The 25,622-nt window shown below is 40.6% G+C and overlaps 1 protein-coding gene across 2 annotated transcripts in view; it reads right to left on the reverse strand.

Moving 5' to 3' along the window:
• SKAP1 (src kinase associated phosphoprotein 1) overlaps positions 1-25,622 on the reverse strand; it is a 199,512-nt gene that overhangs the window by 48,297 nt on the left and 125,593 nt on the right. For both annotated transcript variants that reach the window (XM_072111626.1, XM_072111627.1), the window contains 4 exons: positions 2,470-2,535; positions 2,041-2,124; positions 327-463; positions 188-251 (listed from right to left, as the gene is read on the reverse strand). In XM_072111626.1, coding sequence (XP_071967727.1) covers positions 188-251; positions 327-463; positions 2,041-2,124; positions 2,470-2,535 — 351 coding nt within the window. The remainder of the gene's footprint in view (positions 1-187; positions 252-326; positions 464-2,040; positions 2,125-2,469; positions 2,536-25,622) is intronic.

Below are 25,622 nucleotides of genomic sequence, written 5' to 3' on the forward strand. Positions count from 1 at the left end.
GAAAAATTACTATAAAACAAACCTATTACTTTTTTTTTTTGGGGGGGGGGGGGACTGCCTTTCTAGATTTCCAAGTTCTAAGTTCACCCATGCCGGGTGTAGACTGAAAATGTCAAATCAATGAAAAAGATCTGACTAGTGGTGCCAACAATTTTCATACATCCACCCATAATAACATGTTACTCACCTTTTACCAAAAACTGAACTTGTTCCACCCATTCCTTGGCCTCAGCTGGACTGCCCGCAGTGAACTGTGAATAGTACATAGTTAATAACAGTACCAAAATGTGTAATTGTGTCACCCTCATTAACCAACCGGACCTTACCTCAAAACTGCGATTCCCAGGAGAGACAAGCTCAAAGCAGCAATCACGTCGAGAGTCTTTGCGGATATTTGAAACCATCTGGGCACCGCAGTCTTTTATCAGGAAGCCTCCCTTGGGAACTTTCCTTGCATTAAAATCTGCAAACAAGGGCATAATTCTGAAAAAGTTTCTAGTAGCAAATGGAATTGGTTTCACAGCCCATGGTCTGCACCCAAAGTGGTTGTGTTGGTTGTTAGCTATAACCAAAAGGGTAAAATGCCCTTAAGAATGGAAGGGCTCTGGTAATGCCCCCACAGCCCTTCTGGCTCTTTTTAAAAGTTGGCATTAGAAGAAAGGAGGCCATAGATAACACATATAAGACCACAATCATGGTGCCTGGATCTATGAGTAAGTGCCCCTGGTTTATCGTGATGGATTTTGATGGTAGATTTCATAAACTACTGTGTAAAAATACCCTTTCGTTAATAAATAGGGGTGACATAGCCTGACCAAGTCCACACTGATTGGAAAAGAAAACGATAACTCCAAGTATTTACAAGCAGACTTTAAAAGGAATTTATACATATTTAATTTCCCTTAAAATCCCCAAATTCTGTATTAATATTACGTGTATGCAATTGTATCCCTGCACAAATACTTCTCCCATAGAGAAAGCTATTAGTGGAGATAACCACCATTAAATACAACAACAAACTCATAATTGGAACCAGTGCAGGCCAAAATAATGCATTTATCCTATAAAAACTGCTACTGTGTTAATCAGAAGAGGCTTCTAATGGGTTTTCTCCGCTCAGTCTTCCACTTCCTTTCTTGTAAGATTCTCAATTACTCGGTGGCCATTTTATTATTAATCAAAAGCTACAAATAAGACGGGATTTTTAAGAGCTGCTTTTCTGCTCGTCTAGCAGAATGAAATATTTCACATATTACATAACTAGTAAAAAATGCAATGCATTATTTAGAGGTCACAAAGCCGATTTCCTCCTCCCATCATACTAGTTCATGAGGACATTCGGTTATGTCTGGTGAACAGCTGGATTTCTACTCCTCCACGTGTGTAAACCCTTCCTTCCTGAGTGGTGGATGCATACATGAGAATAAATCCAGAAAATAAAATACTATTTTATACAGAATTTGAGGTTCTATCATTGGCTTGCAGGGAAAATTAAAAAAAATATATCAGTTTCTGCAGATTTAATGCTCATATGAAGAAAAGGTATCCCATTAGATTTCTTCCCTGTTTAATCACTGAGCTGAGTGGTTTTGCTGAAAAAAACTATTATAAAATTATGATAATGAAGCTCTGTCGCTTCTGTGCTGGGGCTCAGTGTTTATCCTTTCACATCAGTTATTCACTGCTCAAAGGATGATGTAATCACTGAATTGTCCCTGACAGGCAGTAGTAATCAATTGCTGCACCATTCCCCAGCTGCTGTGTATGAGTGATCCAGCTCAGGTTGATTAGTTCTGTCTTGGCTGTTCAGAAAGCTCTGTGTGCAAAACCACTCAACTCCGGGATTAAACAAGATATGTTTCTGCATTGGTTTAGTTACAGAATTCTCAAGGTATGTTTGGTTTATAATGCATCAAATCAAATGGTAGGTTTCCTTTAAAGAATAGACATTTTCCAGCGAGAGATATAGCTTTCTTTTTTGGACAAAAAGATAATTTTACTACATAGACATACATTCCTATTTACACTTATGTAACTTACCTTTCTCACTAGAGTAGTAACAAAAACTTATGTTAGTGAGAACACACCACCTTTTCTGCCATTCTGACCCAAAGAAGCCATGATCTAGGAAAAAAAAGGTGAATTTATTAGACTGGTTAGACACAAGCTTTGGCGTAATGGGGGTATCACCTTGTTGATAACCAATATAGTCACAAACAGAGCAAGTTATAAACTAATAGTCAACAGCTTTGACTATTTACTGGGTTTCCACCTTTGCAAAACAATGGGTACAAGAAAGGATGAGACACAAAATGACTAAAGGGGGAAGTTTAGTAATAATGCCAGCCATTTGCTACTCTGTGGCAAAAAACAATTTGTGTTCTCGTGGTTGATGGGGCTCCCACTGCCATGATGTCTGTATGCACCTACTAGGGTACATGGATATGAGCTGTGCTTCTGACATCTTACCTCTGTTCCTCTTCTCTAAGTAGTCTTGCTTCAAGATCTTTTCAGGCTCATCTAAATCTCGAGTTTCTAAGACAAAGTTAATAAAATGATATAGTGAACAGGAAACTGGCTGCAATAAAGAACATTAAATGCAATATTAAAATCCCCTTCAATATAATAAACTCTCTGATATATGTTTTCCTTCTCCTCGTCTACACTGTATTTCACTTGTTAAAGCAGCAGTTTAGCTCCAAATGTAGTAAAGCACCCTGAAGTCCTGGGGGTCATTTATTATACACTGGCGGATGATGGTAACCCTGCCCCCAGCATGCTCCGGATGTTTCGAGAGGTACTGACCTCCTGATATATGCGGTAGTGGCCGCTGTGCTGATGGAAAATTCTGTGCCAGGTCCTGCCAGCCATAGATTTGCGCTATAGCCTCAACTGCCAACCACGGCCCCCTACACTCACCTCCGTGGTCATGAATATTGACTATTTCAGTTCTTGTACACCAGTTCTGATAAATACCCCCCCATGTGTCCAGAGTCTACTGGGCACTTATTTTTACAGATACCTTCTCTATAATCATTTCTTAAATAATGCACACAGATTATGCAGTGCTGCACAGAGCTTGCCTAATCAGTCCCTGGCCCCAATGGGGCTCCTAATCTAATCAACCTACCAGTATGTTTTTGGAGTGTGAGAGGAAACCGCAGGACCCAGAGGAAACCCACGCAAACCCGGAGAGAACATACAAACTCTTTGCAGAAGTTGACCCTGGAACCCAGGTCCCCAGTGCTGCAAGGCTATAATCCTAACCACTGAGCCACCATGCTGCCCTATTGTCTATAAGTTACCCACCTCCATTGCTATATTTGAGGTCGGGAAGACATTTTTCCCTACTATGGACCAATTAGCATCAGACCTTTGGTTTTTTTGCCTTCCTCTGCATCATCACTGTAGGTTTTATGGGTTGGACTTGTTGGACCGACTTGTTGTTACTATTTTCTTTTCTCAAAGAGGTGTCTCCCTACACACCGGTGGTGATAATTGAGCTGTAGAGGGACACACTGCCAACCTGTAAACCCCAGTTGGCAATGTATTAATATATTTCTCAAAGTAATAACAGAGGAACAACACAATGGAGGGTTATAAGTATATGAATTGTTATTTACTAAAACAGACACGTGAGGAGAGATGACGTGACAGTATATTGGTAAAACAGCCGCCCTGAGAGCATCCCCGAGGCTGTTATTTACCAGAATGTAAACCCTAGGAGCTGTCTGGAAATGTATATCTGAAAACGCTGTTCTAACAATTCATTTCCATTTAAAGTTTCCGTCATCCTATAACTAATGTACTTATTAAATACTAACCCATAAATTAAGTTGTTACCAATAAATGTCTGCTGTAGATAATGGACTCTACACAATCCAGCAAGAGAGGATTTCTACCTGCAATGCTATTCTAAGCATGATGTGTGGAGAGTCAGGTGGAGACACAGCGCAGATGAGAGCCGAGATGGTCACTAGATTTATGACTGCTGCACCTCTCTGGACAGACAAGTGATCCAGATGGGCAGCCAAGCAGTTAATAACAGAGAAAAAAAAATTTGCATGGAAATTAAAATTCACGGCAGCGTATTTAAACCGCGCTGCATATTTATGGAATATTTAGTATGCTGCTATATGGCACGCACAACATGGGAGGAAATATGAATATTACATTACTGTCCCCAAACCAGCATCCAGGACCCTGCTGGCATAAGAATAACAAATGCCGCAGTAAAAAGTTTTATTTAGATGTTAAGTCTCCCGCCCGCAGCAGGATTTCAGAGAGTGTGCCGCACGCGCCCATCACTGCGCACTCAGGAATTGAATTACCCAGGGGGGAGACACTGCTGATGAGCTTTGCTGCGCTTATTTAATTTCATTTACTTTCAGTCCATTAGCAGCATGGGGCTTTCTGTATCCCCACAAGAATGTCACAGGCATGAAAATGCTGTATAAATTACAGGGAGATAAACCTTGGACTTAGAGTTCCATGAAAGTGGAGACAAGAGCATCATTCCTCTTTTCTGCAAATTTGAGGTTGTTTTCTATAACCAAGTTATCAAATCCCAACCCCCCCCCCCAGGTGAAAGGTCAATGATATGTGCAGACACATACGATGCAAGCAAAAATATATAAACCACAAAGATATTATTTAGTATGATCCCGTAATAAAGGTCTTCAAAAATCATGTAAGATTGTAATTGTTGTTATTATCTATAGCCATCTAGTCGATTCCCCTGGAAACCCGTGAATCAGCTGAGAACGCTTCTGTGCAGCCAAGATCAATATATACTGCTCTAACCTGTCATCTTAGTCATTGTACTGGTATAGCAGAGAGACACAGACCAGACATCATCGGGGTCATTCATCAATTGTGGTGCAGGGTCCGTGTTTTTGGCGCACAAATTTTGCCGCAATTTACACTGGGATGTTAGATTGTGGCGCAAGGGGTTAATGAATATGATTTATAAAGTGCTGCGGAATTTGATGGCGCTATATAAAGATTATTATTATTGAATTGTCGCAGGATTGAAATGGTTCAGAGCTGTCTCCACATTTATAAAGGTGAAATAAATTTTAGCTTTGCCTGTTTGTGTGGCAAAAATTGATCCAAAAAATGTGCTGGGAACCTAGAAGTACAGGAAAACTTAGGATCACTAAACTGCGCTCAAACTGAGCAACCAAAAAACAAAAGGCGTGGTTGTAGGAGAAGCAGCAGTATTGTGGCGTCAACAGTTTATAAATATGGCGCAAATAAACACCAAAAATTAGGCAGAATGTTTGTATTCAGGGATGGACAGGGGCCCAGAGCGACACATTTGGTCAAAGATATTGTTTTAAACTACAGGGAGTCCCCGGGTTACGTACAGGATAGGTTCCGTAGGTTTGTTCTTAAGTTGAATTTGTATGCAAGTCGGAACTGTATGTTTTATCATTGTAACCACAGCCAGAACTTTTTTGGTCTCTGTGACAATTGGATTTTAAAAATGTTGGATTGTCATAAGAACGGGATTAACACTAAACCTTAATTGCAGACACCTGAGATAACTGTTATAGCTGTTTATTATAGCCTAGGGCTAAAGTACAGTAATTTAACAGTATCCAGAGGTCCGTTTGTAACTAGGGGTCGTCTGTAAGTCGGTGTTATTAAGAAGGGGACCACTTCATTTCTCTTAATTCCCCTTCCCTGTCCCATTAACCTAAACTACAGCTGATATGCTGGACATCCATAACTTTTGCAGAAAAACTATTGTGTAGGGATAAGATTTCATTTGCTGGTATCCTGGTGGAGGGGGACCCATACGTCTTAATACACAGGGACCCGCAGTTGTCTATGTCCGCTTCTTACTGTATTGGGAAAACAGAGACATAAACTCTATAATTTGTTTGCCTCGAAAGTGGTTGCAATAATCATTGATCACAGAAAATGAATCACTTGGCCACAATGAAGAACAATTGACACTTGTACATTTTAGAAAACAATTGATGAAGATTTAAAGGATTGTTGGTCAATGTAATGTTAAAAGGCTTTTACCAGTATTAGATATGCGTTTTACTCATCAAAACAATGTAACACATTAGAGCCAACCTTCTATCTATTTTGGGTACAGCATCAGTATAGCTATATTCACACAGTCTTTACTGACATAAAAGCAAAGCTTCCGCTTTCCTGGCCCCACAACATACACCAGCACAAGCCGTTATAAATGATTACCCCCTGAGGAAGCGACGGCGAAACGCGCGTCAGGGTTGTCTGGTACAGCGCCACATCTCCTGTTCGATATGCAGCCTGGTTTGTATATATAGCTATTTTGCATGATGCACTTTATTTTGTCTTGTTTGGTTTATATGACCTCCTACCAGGTTCCATGTTATTTAGATTAGGTTTATGTTATAACCTCTTGTTTACACTTGTAATATATTATATTGATTGACTTATGTGTTACATTGAAACCTTATGTTTACACTTGTAATGTATTGACTGACTGTGGTTTACAATGTGATTGTACAGGATTGGCGGTGTACTTTTAGTCCACCAGGGATTGATTTTATGGGTTGTTTTTATTGCAGTGATCATATGTGTATTATTATTTTGTTCAATAAAATTCTGTGTTTTCCATATTATGGTATTTATGCATATATTTTGTGTACTTTGTTGTACAAGGCCTGTATATAGGTAAATATAGTTGGTGTTCATAGCAGTCCTTGCTTTCCATACATTTCCTGGATAATTGGTATTGAAGCCGTTATAAATGCCCCCCATTGTATTATGGGGGATCAGCAAGCTCCTGTGGATAGGGCCTAACTTTTGTTTGTGGGAAAACCCCTTTAAACATTTGGGTCCATCACATGTCCTGCGATTATTGAAGTCAAAGCCAAGTGTAGAGGAAGGACAAGTTCTTCTCCTGCTCTATTTCATTACACTTTATTGTACTTCAAAAAAAAACTCCATGCAAAAACAAGGACATGGAAAAATTTTAGTTGTCCCAAAATATATATATAACTTTAAGGATGATGTTTTTTTCTGCATCTTTAACATTATGGCTGCCTAAAAAAACACTGTTGCAAGTCAACAACGAAACATAAAACACATCATCGACAGTTTTTTAAAAATTTCATATACTTTTTTGCTGCTTTTGTTTTTTTTTCCTTTTAATGTGCTGCTTTCTTCAAGAAACAGAAACTGAAACTGAAACTTCAGAAACTGATCTGTATATAGATGAATGGAGATTAGTTGCAATACCACGCAATTCCCATGAACAGGAGAGAATCTGCCGGAGAACCCATTTACTGTAAGTATTCTTTTCACAGGAACCTGAAAATATGTAAATAAAACAGAAAACACCCTGAAAAAACCTTGTATGTAAAAAATAGGCACAAATGTGAAAGGAGCCTCAGGATGAAGAAAGTAAAGGTTGCACTGTAAAATTAGTCTACATCATGTACATTTAATATAAGGTAATAGAAGTCCAGCTTCAAATAAGCTTTTGTGTGCCTTCACCTAGAGCAGTGATGGCAAACCTTTTAGAGGCCGAGTGCCCAAACTACAACAAAGACCCACTTATTTATCGCAAAGTGCCAACACAGAAATGTAATTTGTGATTTATACTCCCTTCTCTGTCACAGCTTTCATTGATACCAGCACCCTGAGGACACCAATAAAGCAGAAAATAGTCCCAGGTAGAGCTATCACTTTAAAATAGCTCTGTGCACAGCAAGTCCTGGGCTGTCTGGGACTGCAGGAAGATACCTGGAGTCATCTCTGGTGATGGCCTGAGTTCCCACAGAAAGGGCTCTGAGTGACACCTCTGGCACCAGTGCCATAGGTTAGCCATCACTGACCTAGACTATTCCATTCCTGATCTAAGAGTCCGAGTCATTAGACCCAAATTCTGTTGTTGTACATCAATTACTTGAAAACTGCTCCACATTTATTCCACTATCTCTATAAGCTGAAAAGGGGGAATTAAAAGTAGATGAGAAGATTATTACACAGACAAGTGTTTGTCATCCAGAGATAACAATCACAATACCACGAGATAGTAATGGACCTCACCCACATACAAGAGCGCCATCCATCTCCTCACCTTTTGTCTAACCTTTCCAGGAAGGAAATTCAAGTTCACAGCAATTACCACGGCTTTGAGGAGCACTGGAGTGTCTGCTCTTTTTTCTATCCTCCTTCACTCATGAAGCATTGCTGTGCAACCTTTCAGAGTTTCAGGTTACTTAAAAGCACGCTGACATCAAAACCGAGGGGCTTCACGCTCAATTAAATTAGCCAAGTTTTCGTAGTGCACTGTTAAAATTCTACCCATCCTTGTGCTAGAAACTCCAATTTATTTAATAGAACTGAATGGAGATGGCCTGTGTAGCATTAGCGGCTTATTAAACATACTTAGGAAATTAGGAATACAATAGAATCACATTTACATGCAGAGGATGTCCACATCTAATGGCTGCTCTCCGCTCTGTCAACATGCTCCTTCCTCCAGCATGATAGCTTGATTCCTTCTGCTTCTACCTGGGCTTTTCACGTACATAAATACAGCAGGTAAATCATGTCGATGTCGACAAATGTCAAAAAATTATTTGCAGATTGTGAAAAGAAAGAGAAAAAGAAAGAAAGAGAGAAAAGAAAAGAAAGGAAGAGAAAGAAAATAGAAAAAGAAAGATAGAGCGATAAATAGAAAAAGAGAAGAGAGAGAGAGAAAAAAGAGAAAGAACGAGAAAGAAAGCGAAAGAGAAGAGAAAGAGAGAGAAAGCAAGAAAGAGAGAATGAAAGAGAAGAGAGCGTAAAAGAAGAGAAACTGAAAGAGGAGAGAAAGAAAGGCAAAGATAAAGAGATAAAGAGAGAGAGATGATCCTTCACCACAGGGACAGGAAAAGTACAGGATAAAAAAAAATGGATCCTCTCCGCAGAGTGTTAGAGAGTAAGGTCTAGTTCACACCTCAGTTTCGGGTTTTCATTGTCTTTCCTCATTATAGAAGAGAATAACCTAAACTGAAATACTGACAGTAAATAGAAGTCCTTCCCCTGTCATCACTTTCTGTAGACCTGCACGATCAGACGGGTCCCTTCCGTCATGCCTCCATTATTTACGAAAATAGTGCGGCAGCCGTGTTATTTATATGTTACAAGAAGGGAAGCATGACAGAAGGGACAGTGGAAACATAGAAACATAAGGGCTTCAGTTTACCATCAGTATTTGGTTTCTGTTATTCTCTACCATAACATAATGGTTAAAGAAAACCCTAAATAGAGGTTGGATCTAGAGAGACTCCACTAATTGAGTTAACATGAAGGACTTTTTTTTTCTTTTTTTGTTGCATCACCCAGTGGAAGATGAGACCAAAACTAAGGAGGCTTCTGGTTTCAGGAAAATCTAGATCCCTGTTCCCCTCCTCTTCCCTCATCCATGACAGCACCAGAGAGTAAAGGAAGGAACTGAACCTGGGGCGTAAATATTACAGGTAGTAATTCCTTCCAAAGGGAAACATTTGTGACAGATGCCAAATCCAACCAAATCTACCATCAAACTCAAGCATGATTCTCTTAATTTCTTTTATTTGTTATCCATGGAGAACTCCTTTCTAAAATCAACTTTTAAAATTATACTAATGAACCTGAGAAGCTGAAGCCATCACAATGCATAAGTGCATTATATGAGTCTAACATCAGTATATCTGATGGCAGATGTCCTTTAACAAAGTCCATCCATCTTCTCTATCAAAAGAATGTTTTTCCCAACTAATATTTCCCAAGGAGCAAAAGACTTCTTGGAAGAAAAAAAAAAGAGGCACTTTTAAATGACCTAGCCACGTATACTAAACTTTAACAGGGTAAGGCTAAGTTCACACTAGTGTTCAAATCTCCGTTCCTTATCTGTGTTTAAAAAATAAGTAAAGAACTGAGGTTTAAAGTATCAATTAAAAATCCTGTTGACATCAATGTAAATTTGATGTCATCCATTATGGTCAGTTAGGAAGGAATCCTTTATGCATGTGTTTTTTGGACAGGCTGCAGTAGGTTTTTTGGAGGCTGCAGTACTTTTTCTCCATTTACAAAAAAAAAACTGTAGGTAAGGAACGGTGGTTCGAAACATAGTGTGAACTTAGCCTAAGGATACAACCTTAATAGGTGAGGATCAGAGAAGGAATAGGCAGTAATAATCCCTAGGGGAGATCCGGTCCTGCTTCCGCGATACGCCACTGCAAGACCGGTATTATAAATACCGGTCATCTTAAGGACGCCTGGTACCTAACTCTTTGACAGCTATTCCCACCTGCACCTGGACACCTGTGTATATTTTATCGGACCTGAAGAAGGGAACAGTGTCATTCTGAAACATGTAGTCCACTGTATAAAACAATTGATCACTACTTCTGCTTGATTCTTTGATCTAGCAGCACGTCATTATCCTACCTGGATAATTGGGACCCAGGAGATGCAGCAACCACAGACTACATCATAGACACACATCTTATAACACTTTGATCAAATAAGACCTTATTCGTATCCCCACTTACCTGTACCCCACTGTGGATCTCTCTGTACCCTTTTTCTTTCACTTGGATAGTATGGGAAAGTACTGTATATACTCGAGTATAAGCCGACCCGTATATATAAACCAAGGTACCTAAATTCATCACAAAAAACTGGGAAAACCTATTGACTCGAGTATAAGCCTAGGGTGGGAAATGCATTGGTCAAAGCCTCCACCCAGTATATAGCCATCCCCCTGCCCCCCCCCAGTATATAGCCAGCCCCTGACCCAGTATATAGGCAGCCCCCATTATATAGCCTGTTAGCTTATGCCACCAGTCTATAGCTAGCCCGCCCACCCCCAGTATATAGCCAGCCCCCTACCCCCCAGTATATAGCCAGCCCCCTACCCCTCAGTATATAGCCAGCCAGCCCATGTGGGATTGGCTAGTAGCATGTGAGATTGGTGTGGCGACTAGGACTAGTAGTCAGCACTACTGCCTCTGCGCACCACTGCTACTGTGCCAGCTAGCCCTGCCACTGGAGAAAGTTTAAAACATTATTGATTATTTAGAATAGTACTGTGTACCCCTTTTTGGGCTACTTTCACTGGGGGGCCTGATCAAATTATGTGCCTAGGGGCCTCCACCTACCTCAATCCCACCCTGTATATATCATCATATCCAATCACCATTTACACTCATGACTCAAAAACATGAAATCAGTCAAATTAAAGGATTTCACTGTTTGCTTGCCATGGCACCACTATAGTGGTAAAGGAGCATTATGAATTCCATAAAGAAAAAAAACTACAATGTAGATAGTAACGTAAATAACGACAACAATATTAGACAAGGAAGAAAAACAACCCCAATGTATTAGTAACTAGTTGTATTTATTATGTGAAGAAACATTTTCCTAGATATCTAACACAACGATTATCTGGATCAACAACCCATCTCCAGCTCCTACAAAAGACATCTTGGAATAATACATCTTTCCAATAGGACATTCAGGTCCCTTTAAAAATCATTCAATGAATCAATCAATCATCACAACAGCTTGTGCCAGAGAGTTTTATAGTCTCGCTGCTCTTTCAGTTCCTTGTTAGCGTCACCCTTTTCCCCATGATAAATCGCATAACAGGAGGAGGCTTTGATTCTACTAGGAAATGGGTCTATAGGATATAAGATCCTGGTAAGTTATATAGTTACATAATATAAGTTCCTAGAAAATATTATGACTGCAGAATTTAAGATCCTAGTAGATAATATGGCTTCCGAATAAAAGATCCTAAAACATAATATGGCTCCAGAAAATTATATTCTAATAAAAATATGGTTACTGCATAGTAGATCCTGTATAGTAGCTAATATGACTACAGCATATGAGATCCTAGTAGGTAATAATTCTAGTACGTTGCATACAGAGTACAAGATCCCAGCAGGAAAAAATCCTATTGGGGCACATTCACTTACCCGGCCGACGGAGTGTCCGACGATCATGCACTCCGATGTTATTCACAAAGATCATGCGCCCAATTTCCTGCATCTGTCGCCTCCCTGCTCAGGTCGGCCGGAGTTCACCTTCTTGTTCCTGGTGCATGTAAGTGCATTGTCTTGCAACACAATTTTAAAGTTAAATGCTGCACTCAGTCCGAATCCGTCGGATTGTGTCACATGAAATTTGGCGCCAAAATCCAATCGCCTGTGACACAATCCCCTTCTAAATGGCCGTCACAGCGGTGCAAATCCCCAAAATTTCTAAAAGCCAACGAAAGTGCGAACCGCGGGACACTTAAATAAGCCCCATTATGTTAGTATGGATACAGAATATAGGATCCCAGTAGGTAATATGGATACAGTCAATATAGTCCGTCGAGTCATTATAGATACAGAACATAAGATTGTAATGGCCAATATGGATACAGAATATAAGATAGATCTGTCTGTCTTTTTGCTAGTGGATGTACACCACATTTTTAACATGCTTGCTCCATTGCCTATGAAAGCGCTGGAGAACATTGTTGTATCCATCACATCTCTGCTGACTTGGTTTCCATTGCCTAATCTCCATGCACCCTTAAAGGAAATCTACAATTTGTTTGATTCATAATGCATAAAAACTTACCTTGAGAATGCTGTAGCTATACTGATGCAGAAACATATCTTGTTTAATCCCTGAACTGAGTGGTTTTGCTGAAATAACAAATATAAAATTCAGGACCTTGGGAAATTTGGGTGCAGACTGGCAGCTGTACATAAACACATTACTCAGAGCTTCCTTAACCTTTCAAGACAAGACTAATCAACCTGAGATGGATGACTTATACACAGCAGCTGGAGGATGTGCAGTGATTGATTACTTCTGCCTGTCAGAGATAACACAGTGAATACAGCATTATCTGGAGCTGTGCATAATTATGGTATGAGGAGAAGCGCTGAGTGAGGCACAGGAGCAAAAGAGCCTCATTATCATTATTTTAAAATTGTTCGGGGATTAAACAAGATATGTTTCTGCATCAGTATGGCTACAGCATTCTCAAAGTATGTTTGGTTCATAATATATGAAAACAAATGGTAGATTTCCTTTAATGGAGTTGGATATGGTGAAATGGTGAGCTGACTCTCATATATGATTTTATGTTGAAAAATATACCAATGTCAGGAAACGACCATGAAGAAACTAGTACTCATATGCCCTGCAATAACCACTGAAAAGTGTTTTGCCAAGTTAAAACTTATTATCCATCCAAAAAGTCCAAGCGGTCACATTGCTAATACTGTAATCTTTTTCTCAGTTAAAATAGGAGACTATTAATACAAGAAGCCTGTGTGTAGTCCAAGCCTATAAGTCAAAAATTGTTACTAAGGATGTAGCATTGATTTATTGACTATTTTTAGAGATTTTCCTCAAACTGGGAGTGAAGAGTGGGAAGTTATATGATTTATAATGACACTTTCTGTATCAATTCCTTATCACTTTTCAAAGCTTAGGTTGCAGTCATTGAGAAACCTTATCGTTATTATGACTATTATTTATTTATGGACCATAATTTCATGGTGCTGTATATTCAATAAGGGGTTCACATACATTACATCAAGACAAGAATAAATGCAAGTACAAAAACTACAGAGATCTGGAACAAGTGGAAGGAGGACCCTGCCCGTGAGCAGTGCTGCACCATCCATGAGGCAGGGTGAAGACTTTGCTTCGGGCAGTAGCTTCCTCCAGCCAGAAGGGGCAGCAGATTTTAATTGATGCCGAGAAATCGGTTTTCCAGAGCTCCAGAAGCAGTCAGGAGAGGTGGGGACATTTATGGAAGGACACAGGTGTTTCCACTCTGCTACTAACCAATGAAGATCACAAAGGGAGAGCCAGATTGCTTCCCCTCTGTCGTGTTCTCTCCTTGTTTCCAGCTTCTTGCTTGCTATCTTGTGAGAGATTTGGCAGTGTACTGTGCAGCATGGCAGTCGTGTCAGGTAGTGATGGGACGTTCACGAACGAGCCGGCACAAAGAGTTGGCTCAATTGCCTGAACGACATGAGCCGCCTCACCTCAGTGAGCCGATGGCTCACTGAACCCCACCCTAAACGGCTCACCTTGCCCCCTTTAACCCAAAAAAATTGGGTTAAAAGTGGTGTGGTGTTAATGTCTGGCCTGCAGCTCCCTATTATATATTTAATAGGGAGCCATTCAGGAGCCAAAAGAGCCGGCTCTTCTTAGTAAGCGGAGCCTAATGAGCCAGCTCGCTAAGAAGAGCCGGAGTTCCCATCACTAATGTCAGGGGAGGGAGGGTGCTCACTGCCTGCACTTTGTGACCTACAGAGAACTTCTCAATACAACTATAACAGCTCTATTAACCCTTTGCTGCCTCCTACTAAAGCCATCAGCTTATTACATGCAGAGACCTTTAGCATGTAAGTACTATGTGTGTAACCTAAATGAAAATGTGCATGTATATATATTCTATTATACTTCCCAACATTGTTGTTAACCCCTGAAGGACACACCCCTTTTTAGTTTTTGCGTTTCCATTTTATACTATCCACTTTCAAAATTTTATAACTTTTTTATGTTTCCATGTACATAGCTTCATAAGGGCTTGTTAAATAAAATGGTACTTGTTTGTGACGGTAATCGATATTCCATTACGTGTACTAAGAAGCGGGGAAAAAATTCCAAAAGTGATGAAATTCCCTAAAACATTTCCGTCATTTTCTTTTCGGTCCTGTTTTTATGGCTTTTAACTGTGTATTCCAAATGACAGTTCTGCTTTATTCTGTGTGTCAGTACGATCATAGAGATACCAAATTTATATTACCAAATAATATTGTTATATAAAAATATAAATCCTTTGTAAAAATAAAATGCTTCATTTCGCCATATTCTGAGGCCAATAACTTTTTCATACTTCAGTGTAAGGTCTTATTTTTTGTGGGATGCATTGACCCCTCATTGCTACCATTTTCGGGACTGAACGACCTTATGACCACTTTTTTTTAACATTCTTTGTGTTGCAAATGTAGCAATTCAGAAGACATTGGGGCTCTTTTCTGTTATGGGGTTCACTGCTGTTGTTATATTTTGATGGATCAGACTTTTTGAGATGCAACAATACTTTACATATTTATGATTTCACTTGTTTATTTTATATGAGTTCTAATGAAAGTGGGAAATTTGAACTGATGTAATTTTTTTAAAACTTGTTTTCTTTCTACTGTATTTTTAGACCCTCTAGACTATTTAAACCCTATGTGGTCTAACTGACCCTAACATATACTGCAATACGGCACATTTTTAAAGATTGGCTTTGAGGGGGCATGTAAATGGCTAACACCCACAATCTTATCGTTGCTAGCTCAGATGGAGGGTGTTAGTGATGGGTGTTTGCTGCATTATGCAGTAGACACCAAGGGGGTTATTTATCATTACACCAGCTCCTTGGGACAGTTCTATGTCTATTTTTGGACCTCCGCTGCCCATCAGATTCAATAAAGTGGCTTTAGCCCTTTAATAAAAGTTCTTTAATAAATGGTCTCTTTTCTGTCTGGGGGGACTGGGGACTGAAGTAAGTTTGAGACTTTTTATGAGACGTTTTGCAAAAGTCTCAAGTCATGAATCTGGCTTTGCATGGTGTTGCACTAGCAGTAGTTCTATGTTTAGGCCAGAATAATATTATTAATAAGATTAATAAGACTATATTAATAAGACTATTAATATTGTATTAATATAGTCCTGTGATACTTCAAAAAAGTCTCAAAAACCTTCAATGTGACTACTTTGATACTTTTTTATACCAAAAAAGTCCAGGAAGACCAATGATATATAACCCTCCAAATGTGTATGAAGAGGGTTTAGTCGTGAGCCCTTTTCATACACTTGCTGCCGGACCATGACTTTGGAGAACATCATGGCGCGGCAAGGGGTTAAACTGGCTTTATGTGTGTAACCTAAATGCAACAGCTATTTATCTGTATGTGCATGTACACTCACCGGCCACTTTATTAGGTACACCTGTCCAACTGCTCGTTAAGACTTAATTTTTAATCAGCCAATCACATGGCGGAAACTTGCATTTAGGCATGTAGACATGGTCAAGACAATCTCCTGCAGTTCAAACCGAGCATCAGTATGGGGAAGAAAGGTGATTTGAGTGCCTTTGAACGTGGCATGGTTGTTGGTGCCAGAAGGGCTGGTCTGAGTATTTCAGAAACTGCTGATCTACTGGGATTTTCACGCACAACCATCTATAGGGTTTACAGAGAATGGTCCGAAAAAGAAAAAACATCCAGTGAGCGGCAGTTCTGTGGGCGGAAATGCCTTGTTGATGCCAGAGGTCAGAGGAGAATGGGCAGACTGGTTCGAGCTGATAGAAAGGCAACAGTGACTCAAATCACCACCCGTTACAACCAAGGTAGGCAGAAGAGCATCTCTGAACGCACAGTACGTCAAACTTTGAGGCAGATGGGCTACAGCAGCAGAAGACCACACTGGGTGCCACTCCTTTCAGCTAACAACAGGAAACTGAGGCTACAATTTGCACAAGCTCATCGAAATTGGACAGTAGAAGATTGGAAAAATGTTGCCTGGTCTGATGAGTCTCGATTTCTGCTGCGACATTCGGATGGTAGGGTCAGAATTTGGCGTCATCAACATGAAAGCATGGATCCATCCTGCCTTGTATCAACGGTTCAGGCTGGTGGTGGTGGTGTCATGGTGTGGGGAATATTTTCTTGGCACTCTTTGGGCCCCTTGGTACCAATTGAGTATCGTTGCAACGCCACAGCCTACCTGAGTATTGTTGCTGACCATGTCCATCCCTTTATGACCACAATGTACCCAACATCTGATGGCTACTTTCAGCAGGATAATGCGCCATGTCATAAAGCTGGAATCATCTCAGACTGGTTTCTTGAACATGACAATGAGTTCACTGTACTCAAATGGCCTCCACAGTCACCAGATCTCAATCCAATAGAGCATCTTTGGGATGTGGTGGAACGGGAGATTCGCATCATGGATGTGCAGCCGACAAATCTGCGGCAACTGTGTGATGCCATCATGTCAATATGGACCAAAATCTCTGAGGAATGCTTCCAGCACCTTGTTGAATCAATGCCACGAAGAATTGAGGCAGTTCTGAAAGCAAAAGGGGGCCAACCCGTTACTAGCATGGTGTACCTAATAAAGTGGCCGGTGAGTGTATATGTATATATTTTATCATACTTCCCAACATTCTTAAACTGGACGTGGGACTCTCAGAAAGGCTAGAAAATTTGGAGACCCCAAATATCTGATGTTAGGAAAGAAAGCTTGTACAATGAAGTTACATTTTGGCCCTCTTGTTGTCACTTATTACTATAGGACTCCAAGGCTGCAGATCTTAGGGCCCAGGGAGAGTGTGAAGCCATGAACTGTGAAAGTTAGGTCATGTACTTCTTCAAGGCATCTGTTAGACACACTACTAGTGCCTGCCTTATCAAAATATACACGGCTAACTGATAACTGTACTATAATATGCTGAGCATGTGTTCAATAATGGAAGTGTCATATGTCTCTGATGATAACTAACAGAAAGCCAATGACATTATACAATGAAATCCAAATTGTAGAACGCTGTACTTTGTGCATCTGTTTTTTTACAATGATCTTCCCTTTTAGGAATGGCAATATCAAGACATAGATATGGTATTCAAATACCATTTGCAATAAACAAAGAATGCTGAACACCCCCTTTATGTTTAGGAGCATGAAGGACACGGTAAGGCTTGCCTAAAAATGGCCACATTTATCATGATGAAACAAACACGGTAAATCTGGGGCTCTCCTTCCACAGCTCATTAGGCCGGCTCTGAGACATACGTGCAACTTTGCTGGAGTCCTGCCGGGCTACTGAGTACTACCGTGAGCTGGAGAGTCAGGCTTCAGTACTGCAGCAGCTGGACCTGCACACATGTGGTTTTATGTACACCGCGTCCGCTGATCTGGTGTGTAAACAAAACACCAAACGCTGAAGAAAAGGAACGCTCCACGCCTCCTGAAATATGGATCAAGCAGTCCTTCAGGAGTTACATTGCCAAGGAAAATGATACAGCTGTTACTTAGCATTGTGCTTCAGGACATAAAAACTGCTCAGCAGATGTGATCTCCATACACGTAGCACAAGCTGCAGTCACATCAGTGATGAGCATCGTAGTGTCATGTGTATGGAAGAGGAGGGTAGTCAACTGAGTGACTGCAAACCATCAGGCTTCATATATATGCTATACATCTACTGTAACTTACACCGCTCTGTACATTCTATACATTGTTGAGCCTTTTTGCCAACCATTAAAGTCACTATTTCCCCAAGTTGATTCAATGGAGGTAATAGGGCACGACCTAAAGCCACTCACCTGTTATACAAATAGTAACTAACTTATTCACTCCACATGTGAGTTCTGGTGCAGGCTAGAGGACTCAATAGACTTTAATAATAATTCCTTCACTTATATAGCACACAAAGATTACGCAGCGCTGCACAGAGCTTGCTAGATCATTCCCTGTCCCCATGGGCCTCACAATCTAACCAACTTACCAGTATGGTTTGGAGTGTGGAAGGAAACCGGAGGACCCAGAGGAAACCCACGCAAACACGTAGAGAACATAGAAACTCTTTGAAGATGTTGTACCTGGATGGGACTTGAACCCAGGACTCCAGAGCTACAAGGCTGTAGTGCTAACCACTGAGGTACCAACTTTACATTATTTATGGGCAAATGATGTGCAAACCATTAAAATGAACAATCTACAACAAAATAAGATGACACCTAACAATTGATCAATTGTATCTCACCATTGGGAGGCTTCAAGCAGGATGTTCGCAGACAGAAGTGGCCAATGAGCATAGAGCATCACAGAGAGTCATCAGCAGGTGGCAAGAATGATTAATAGAGACTGGAAGAGTCCCCTTTAGGTCAACAGAACCTGCAGAACCGAATGACGATTGCTACTCAACTCCAGTTATATTTTAGAAAAATGAGAGTCACCCAAGTGTCACGTCAGACCATTCAAAACTGTTTACTTTAGTGTGGTCTGCCTGCACAGTACCTAACCGCACCACCAGGCACAGGTGGCGTTGTCTTGCATGGGTCAAGAAGCATCAATGATGGATGAGAGACAAGTGGGACTCAAAACCGTTCACTGATGAAAGTCAATTTAGAGAAGAGACAGACAAGTAAAAAAGGGATGAAAATTAATATATAAAGATTGCATAATTTTTGAGGAGAACCATTGGTGCAGATTTACTAATAGGAGGTGATAAACTAAAGCGATCTAAAAGATAGACAGTGCAAACTAATACTAGATAGTATGAACTAGGCAAGATAGTAAATCTGATGTAATTTAAGGGACATTCCACCAGGATCAAGCACTGTAAACCAAGCACACTGATATATCGGTGTGTGCACCCATGGGAAGGATCTGCTCTTTTTTAAGATTCCTATGTCCTTGTTTTTCGGACAAAAAGGGTTAAAAATTATGCAAATGAGCCCAGGCGTGAAGGGGGGCAAATGACGGACGTGAAGGGGGGTGCGGCTGACGGGGAGTGGGACGCAGGGTGTTCTTGTCCCTACGTGGGCGCGCTCGCTGCAGCCAGGCAAATTCATCGGCTGCGTTTAATTCTATGCCAGGCTGGAAGCCGGAGCCTCTTGAAGTATCCAGCTGTGCCGGATCCACAGCAGGGCTGTCATACGTCTCAAATTGACTGTCCCACTTTTGAAATGTGAGTGGGTTAACTAGGGCCGGATTATCAAGTGTGCTCCAGGGTAGTGAGCCCCATGGCCCCCACCAACTAACAACTGAGCATCAATAGCTGAGTTTAGCGTGCGGTGGCACTGCCGCTGCGCATCGCTCTCAGAGAGTCAGCTTCCAGCAATTAGCAAGTTTTTCTACAATTAATGCATCAATATCCCAACGCTACTCTGCATCTACTTCAATCAAACTGATGAAAAACATTGCCTGTGGTCATCTAGTAAAATAGCCAAAATCCCATCAGATTATCTTCCACTGAAAGTGATCAACAACTGGCAGACAGAACAGTTTTATTCAAGCTTTTCTCACAGTTTAAATATCATCTATTGCCTAAATGACATATATTTGGGAATTTTGAGCCAACTGCACATTCAGGATACATCCTATTCAGAGAATGTTAGCTAATAGTTCACAGTCAACTATTTTTATATAGTTTAATGAGAAAGTGTCAAGTGTCAAGTCCGGGGCACCGCACACCACAGGAATACTAAGGACACTTATAGGAAAATAATGGCCACCAATGGAAGGCCCGTCATGCCTCATTTCCCAGTAATACCCTGTTTCCCCTTAAATAAGACAGTGTCTTATATTAATTTTTGCTCCTAAAAAGGCACTAGGTCTTATTTTCAGGGGATGTCTTATATTTCCATGAAAAATAATTCACATTTATTGTTGAACAAAAACTAAACTTCTCTAACATCCTTATAACTCTCCAAACTTATTTCATGCAGAATTTCTTGTGACTCCATTTCTATTGGAGTCATTGGCCCCAATCTCTCATGTTTAGCAATAGCACTTTCCTTAAATAATCCCCTTCTTGTCAGCACTTCTTATCCTGGTAGCTGCTTGTATCACGTTTGCAGCGCAACAGTCAGTGATTTTATCCCATGATTTATTCCCCCATGGCACAATCTCTTGCAGCATCTAAATGATCTACCAATACTAATGTATGGTGCGGGGGGAGCTGTAGCAATGACGGCCTCTAGGTCTTATTTTCAGGGGAGGCCTTATATTTCTAAGCTTGAACAAAATTGTACTAGGTCTTATTTTCAGGGGATGTCCTATTTTAGGGGAAACAGGGTAGCACAGCCAGGAAGACTGGAGTTACCAGCAGTTTGACCTCACAATACCAGCATTTAAGCAAGAATCCTTATACTACAGGAAGGCAATGTCCAAATTATTATCAAGAAGCTAAAGGTTTACATGTAAGGGTAAGTTCACGCATACTGTACCTAGAAAGTTTCAGTTTTTTACATTTATATATTATCTCCTCCCAGAACTGTATTGCTGGTAATTACGGCTTATTACCGGGAAATGCTTTTAACCTTCATAAAGAGACTGATTTGTGGTGACAGGGATGTACAGGTGAACCTTTGAGCATTGTCTATTTATTGCTTTCAGGCTTCTAAAACATCAGTAAATAACACGTTTTGAAGAAAAATCTGACAATTTCACCATGATGACGCTATAGAAAAACACAGTGATCTTGGTTGAATTAATGAATGAAAATGAATTATTTACATTTTGTATGTTGGACCTTATTCAGAATCAACTATGGTACCTAAATATTTACTGACTTGGGACATTACATGTTTTTAGACCAAGTGCCGAAACTACAGCCAAAACCCAAAACACTGAAATGTAGCAGTAACTTCTTGCTACCTGCTCTATTGTAGCTTTCAATCGTATCAGCGTCCTGCGGAAACCAATACAATACGAAGCAGGTGGACAACCTGAACCCGATGAACTGATAGCCCTGGAGCAGGAGCTACAATAATAATCCACAACTGTCCACATCTTCCCACTCCTCCTGTAGTCCAACCCAGCGCTGTTGCTTTAAAATAGTACTGAGCGCAGCAAGTTCCAGGATGTCTGGGACTGCAGGAAGATACCTTGGGTCTTCTCTGGTAATGGTCCCACAGAGAGGGCTCTAAGTGCTACATGTGGGCCAGGTTTGGTACCACTGCTTTAAGTGATGAATTTTTGCTTAAGAATTACATTTATGGAAAGAAGTTTGGGCCCGTATCACTTAATTCATCTGAAATATACATCCTGTTTGAGACCTGGATATACAATCGCTAGTAGCACATTACCACAATATTGAATGTTAAGTGACACCATAAATAATATACAACCTCCATTTATTACCCATTATCACCATGCACACTGTAATCCCTGGTTATGGATTGACACCGTAGAACAATGGGGAGCACTGGAGCAGCAGTGCTGGAAGGGAAGGGACATCACACAGCTATATCTGCTAGCTATGTTTCTTTTCAGTGTCTAGTCTGCTTTCAAACAGACAATGCAAAAATAATGGTTTTTAAAGAGAAAAACTTTCAATTTTCCCATCAGATTCCAATCAGATTCCTGTCGACAAAAAAAAACCTATGGATTGTAGTCAGTTTATAGTATTGAATCAATATAAAAAACAACTGCTCAGACTGCACTGACATAAAAAGGCAAGCCTTGTGTGGTAACATTGATTAAACAAGAACTAGCTAAGGCTAAATTCATCCATCTTGCTACATCTCTGCTCTGCTGGGGACACTTCCATTTATACTCACTCTTCACTTCTGCTGGTGCTGGTTATGCTTGCCTCCTTGTATATGCAGTTCTACATACTCTACTGTGCATTTTGCTTTTTTTTTTCACCCTTGATTGGACCTTTTGACTATTCTATTTGTCTTGCAATTCTGTACCTTGTCGGCATCTTGGTTTTTACCTGATTAGTCTCACCTCACTTTTGTCTGTTTGTCTCTCTGTTTGTTTAATATCTGTTCTATATACCCAGAGTAGGGATTGTCATCCAGTCGTCACCTACTGATTAGCACAATTTGAGCAAGTGGGCAGGGACAGAGGTTCTGGGAAAGTCCTGCACCTCTTCCTTGTCAAGACAGTAACATAGTCTGGTAGAAAAAAGGCTTATGACCAGCCAATGCTCCATACCATTTGTCATTTTTGGAGAACGCTATGCAGAGGAAGACAGATTTATAGTAAAAAAAGATGGAAATTACATCAGAGTAAAATTTCTTCTTGACCAAAGTAGGATAAGAGCCGGACACCTTTTACTAGTCTAGATAAAGGCATCATCTATCAGGAAAGGTGTGGTTTTTTTTGTAACTGTGTCCGTCTGTCCTCACGCCTCCTTAAATAAATACCTCTTATCAGCAGTGGGGCAAACATCTGAACACCTGCACCTCGCAGTCCCGCTCCTACCCTGACACTGAACTCTACAGTAATCTTTCAGGAGAGAAAGTCACAATGATTAATATAACATCTTAATTAATGCAAACAAACAAGGAGGGAGATGGAATGCTGCCAGTGACAGCTTGAGGAGGTGATGAAGAGCAGAGTACATCTGAGTGGAGCCTGGCTTTTCATGTGAGGACTGCAGCATAATAACATGTAAATATCATCAGCTTCACATCACAACCTATCCAAATATTTTCATTTCTCTGGCTCAGCAGACACTGTATGCAGCTTAATCCCAGCCTCTTACCCTGCAGGATGGGGGAGTACCGGATCACGGACAGGGCCATACAGAAACTAACACTGGGAAAGCTGGCCTCACCCAGACTGGACGGAGAGGGATATCCATCTTTATTTTTTTACGTTTGCATTTTACAATACTTTCTATAATGTTTCATTAACTCACTTTGAAAAAAAAAACTTTTTGCAAAGTTTTTTAAATCAAAAGTGCTGATAAAAGTAAAATTTCTCTGCCTTCCCTTTTTGTTTAACCCCTTAAGGACGGAGGGTTTTCCGGCTCATTTCTCGCTCTCCAACTTCAAAAATCCATAACTTTTTCATTTTTACGTGTACAGACCTGTGTGAGGGCTTATTTTGTGCGTAACAAATTTTACTTTCCCGTAATGTTATGTATTTTAACATGCCGTGTACTGCGAAGCTGAAAAAAAATTCCAAATGTGGAAAAATTGAAAAAAAAACGCACGTGCGTCACGTTCTTGTGGGCGCAGTTTTTACGACTTTCACTCTTCGCTCCAAATAACACGCCTACTTTATTCTTTGGTTCGGTGCGATCGCGGTGATACCAAATTTATATAGGTTTTGTTGTGTTTTAATACATTTTCAAAAATTAAACGAATGTGTACAAAAAAGAAAAAAAAATTTTTGCCATCTTCTGACGCTAATAACTTTTTCATACTTTGGCGCACGGAAATGTGTGAGGGGTCATTTTTTGCGAAATGAGGCGACGTTTTCATTGCTACCATTTTGAGGTCTGTGCGACATTTTGATCATTTTTTATTTCATTTTTTATGTTATGTAAAAAGGTGTAAAAGTCGCATTTCGGACATTTGGGCGCCATTTCCCGCCTCGGAGGTCACCGCCGGCCGTAACCGTTTTTATATTTTGATAGATCGGGCATTTTGGGACGCGGCGATACCTAATATGTCTGTGATTTTTACTGTTTGTTATGTTTTATATCCGTTCTAGGGAAAGGGGGGTGATTTGAACTTTTAATATTTTATTAATTTTTTTTATTTTTTAAACTTTTTTTTTTCTTTTTTTTTTCACTATTTTTTAGACCATCTAGGGTACAATAACCCTAGATGATCAGATCGCTCCTACCATATACTGCAATACTACAGTATTGCAATATATGGCGTTTTTGCAGGTCTTACATTACAATGAGCCACTGGCTCATTGTAACGAACCTGCATAAACCATGTAGCCTCGTGTCAAGAGAAGACCCGAGGCTACCATGGTAACCGATCGCCGCCCCCCGATGACGTTCGGGGGCGTGGCGATCGAAAAAAAGATGGCGGCGCCCGCGCGCCGCCGTCTTTTAAACGCCGCCCGCGACTTTGCGGGCGGCGTTTAGAGGGTTAATAGCCGCGATCGGTGCAAGCACCGACCGCGGTTATTAGCGGTGGGGGTTTTGTGCAAAATGCAAAACCCCCCACCTCTGTATGAAGAGGACTCAGCCCGTGAGCCCTCTTCATACTTCCCTTATACCTCTGCGCCGTAGAGCTACGGCGCAGAGCGTTAAGGGGTTAAGACATTTGTGTGAATTCCCTTTATGTCCTGCATCCACTGACAACTGAGAGATAAAGGAACCTAATAAGGGTCTAATGAATGAACTCTTCACAGTCAGTCCCTGGATAGTCTAATCTCATCACAGAGCTGATTCATCGGGTGAAATAATCTCTAGTTATGGAATGAGTTTAGTATTAGCCTCCTTATCTGTCGGAAGTGGAAGGATCTCAGAAGATTATTAGATATACTGCTCACTACAGGAGGAAGGATAAAGGGATAGAGAAGTTGCTTTGCTTAAAGGGAACCTACCACCACGAATCTACCTATAAAAAGTAGACCGGGTGGTAGGTGGATTAATAGGACGTGAGGATAGCCCTTTTAAGGCTAATCCTCACATTCCCGCACTTTTTTGGTAACTTTTATTATCCCTATTTGTAAATTTTGTTATACGGCTACTGGGGCGTTGAGTAGCCGCAGCTTAGGCTACACGGTGCTACCATTCCACGCCCCAGTAGCCTCTTTACTCCTCCTACCCACAATCTTTGTCCGACAAACCTGCCGTCTGCGCATGCGCAGAACAGCAGGCCCGCGCCTGTGCAGCTCCGGTAGCCGCATAACAAAATTTAAAAGGGCTATCCTCACGTCCTATTGATCCACCTACCACCCGATCTACCTTTATAGGTAGATTTGTTGTGGTAGGTTCCCTTTAATTAAGTATATTGCAGAGTTTATTATCACCTACTCTATTCATTTCTGAAGTAGAAAAGAAAATTGCTGCAAAGGTTTAGTTACTCTTTACTAGTGACACGAACTTTTCCACTTACTCCTACACAGTTTTT

The sequence above is a fragment of the Engystomops pustulosus genome, chromosome 6 (assembly GCF_040894005.1).
Source record: "Engystomops pustulosus chromosome 6, aEngPut4.maternal, whole genome shotgun sequence".
NCBI classification, from domain to species: Eukaryota; Metazoa; Chordata; class Amphibia; order Anura; family Leptodactylidae; genus Engystomops; species Engystomops pustulosus.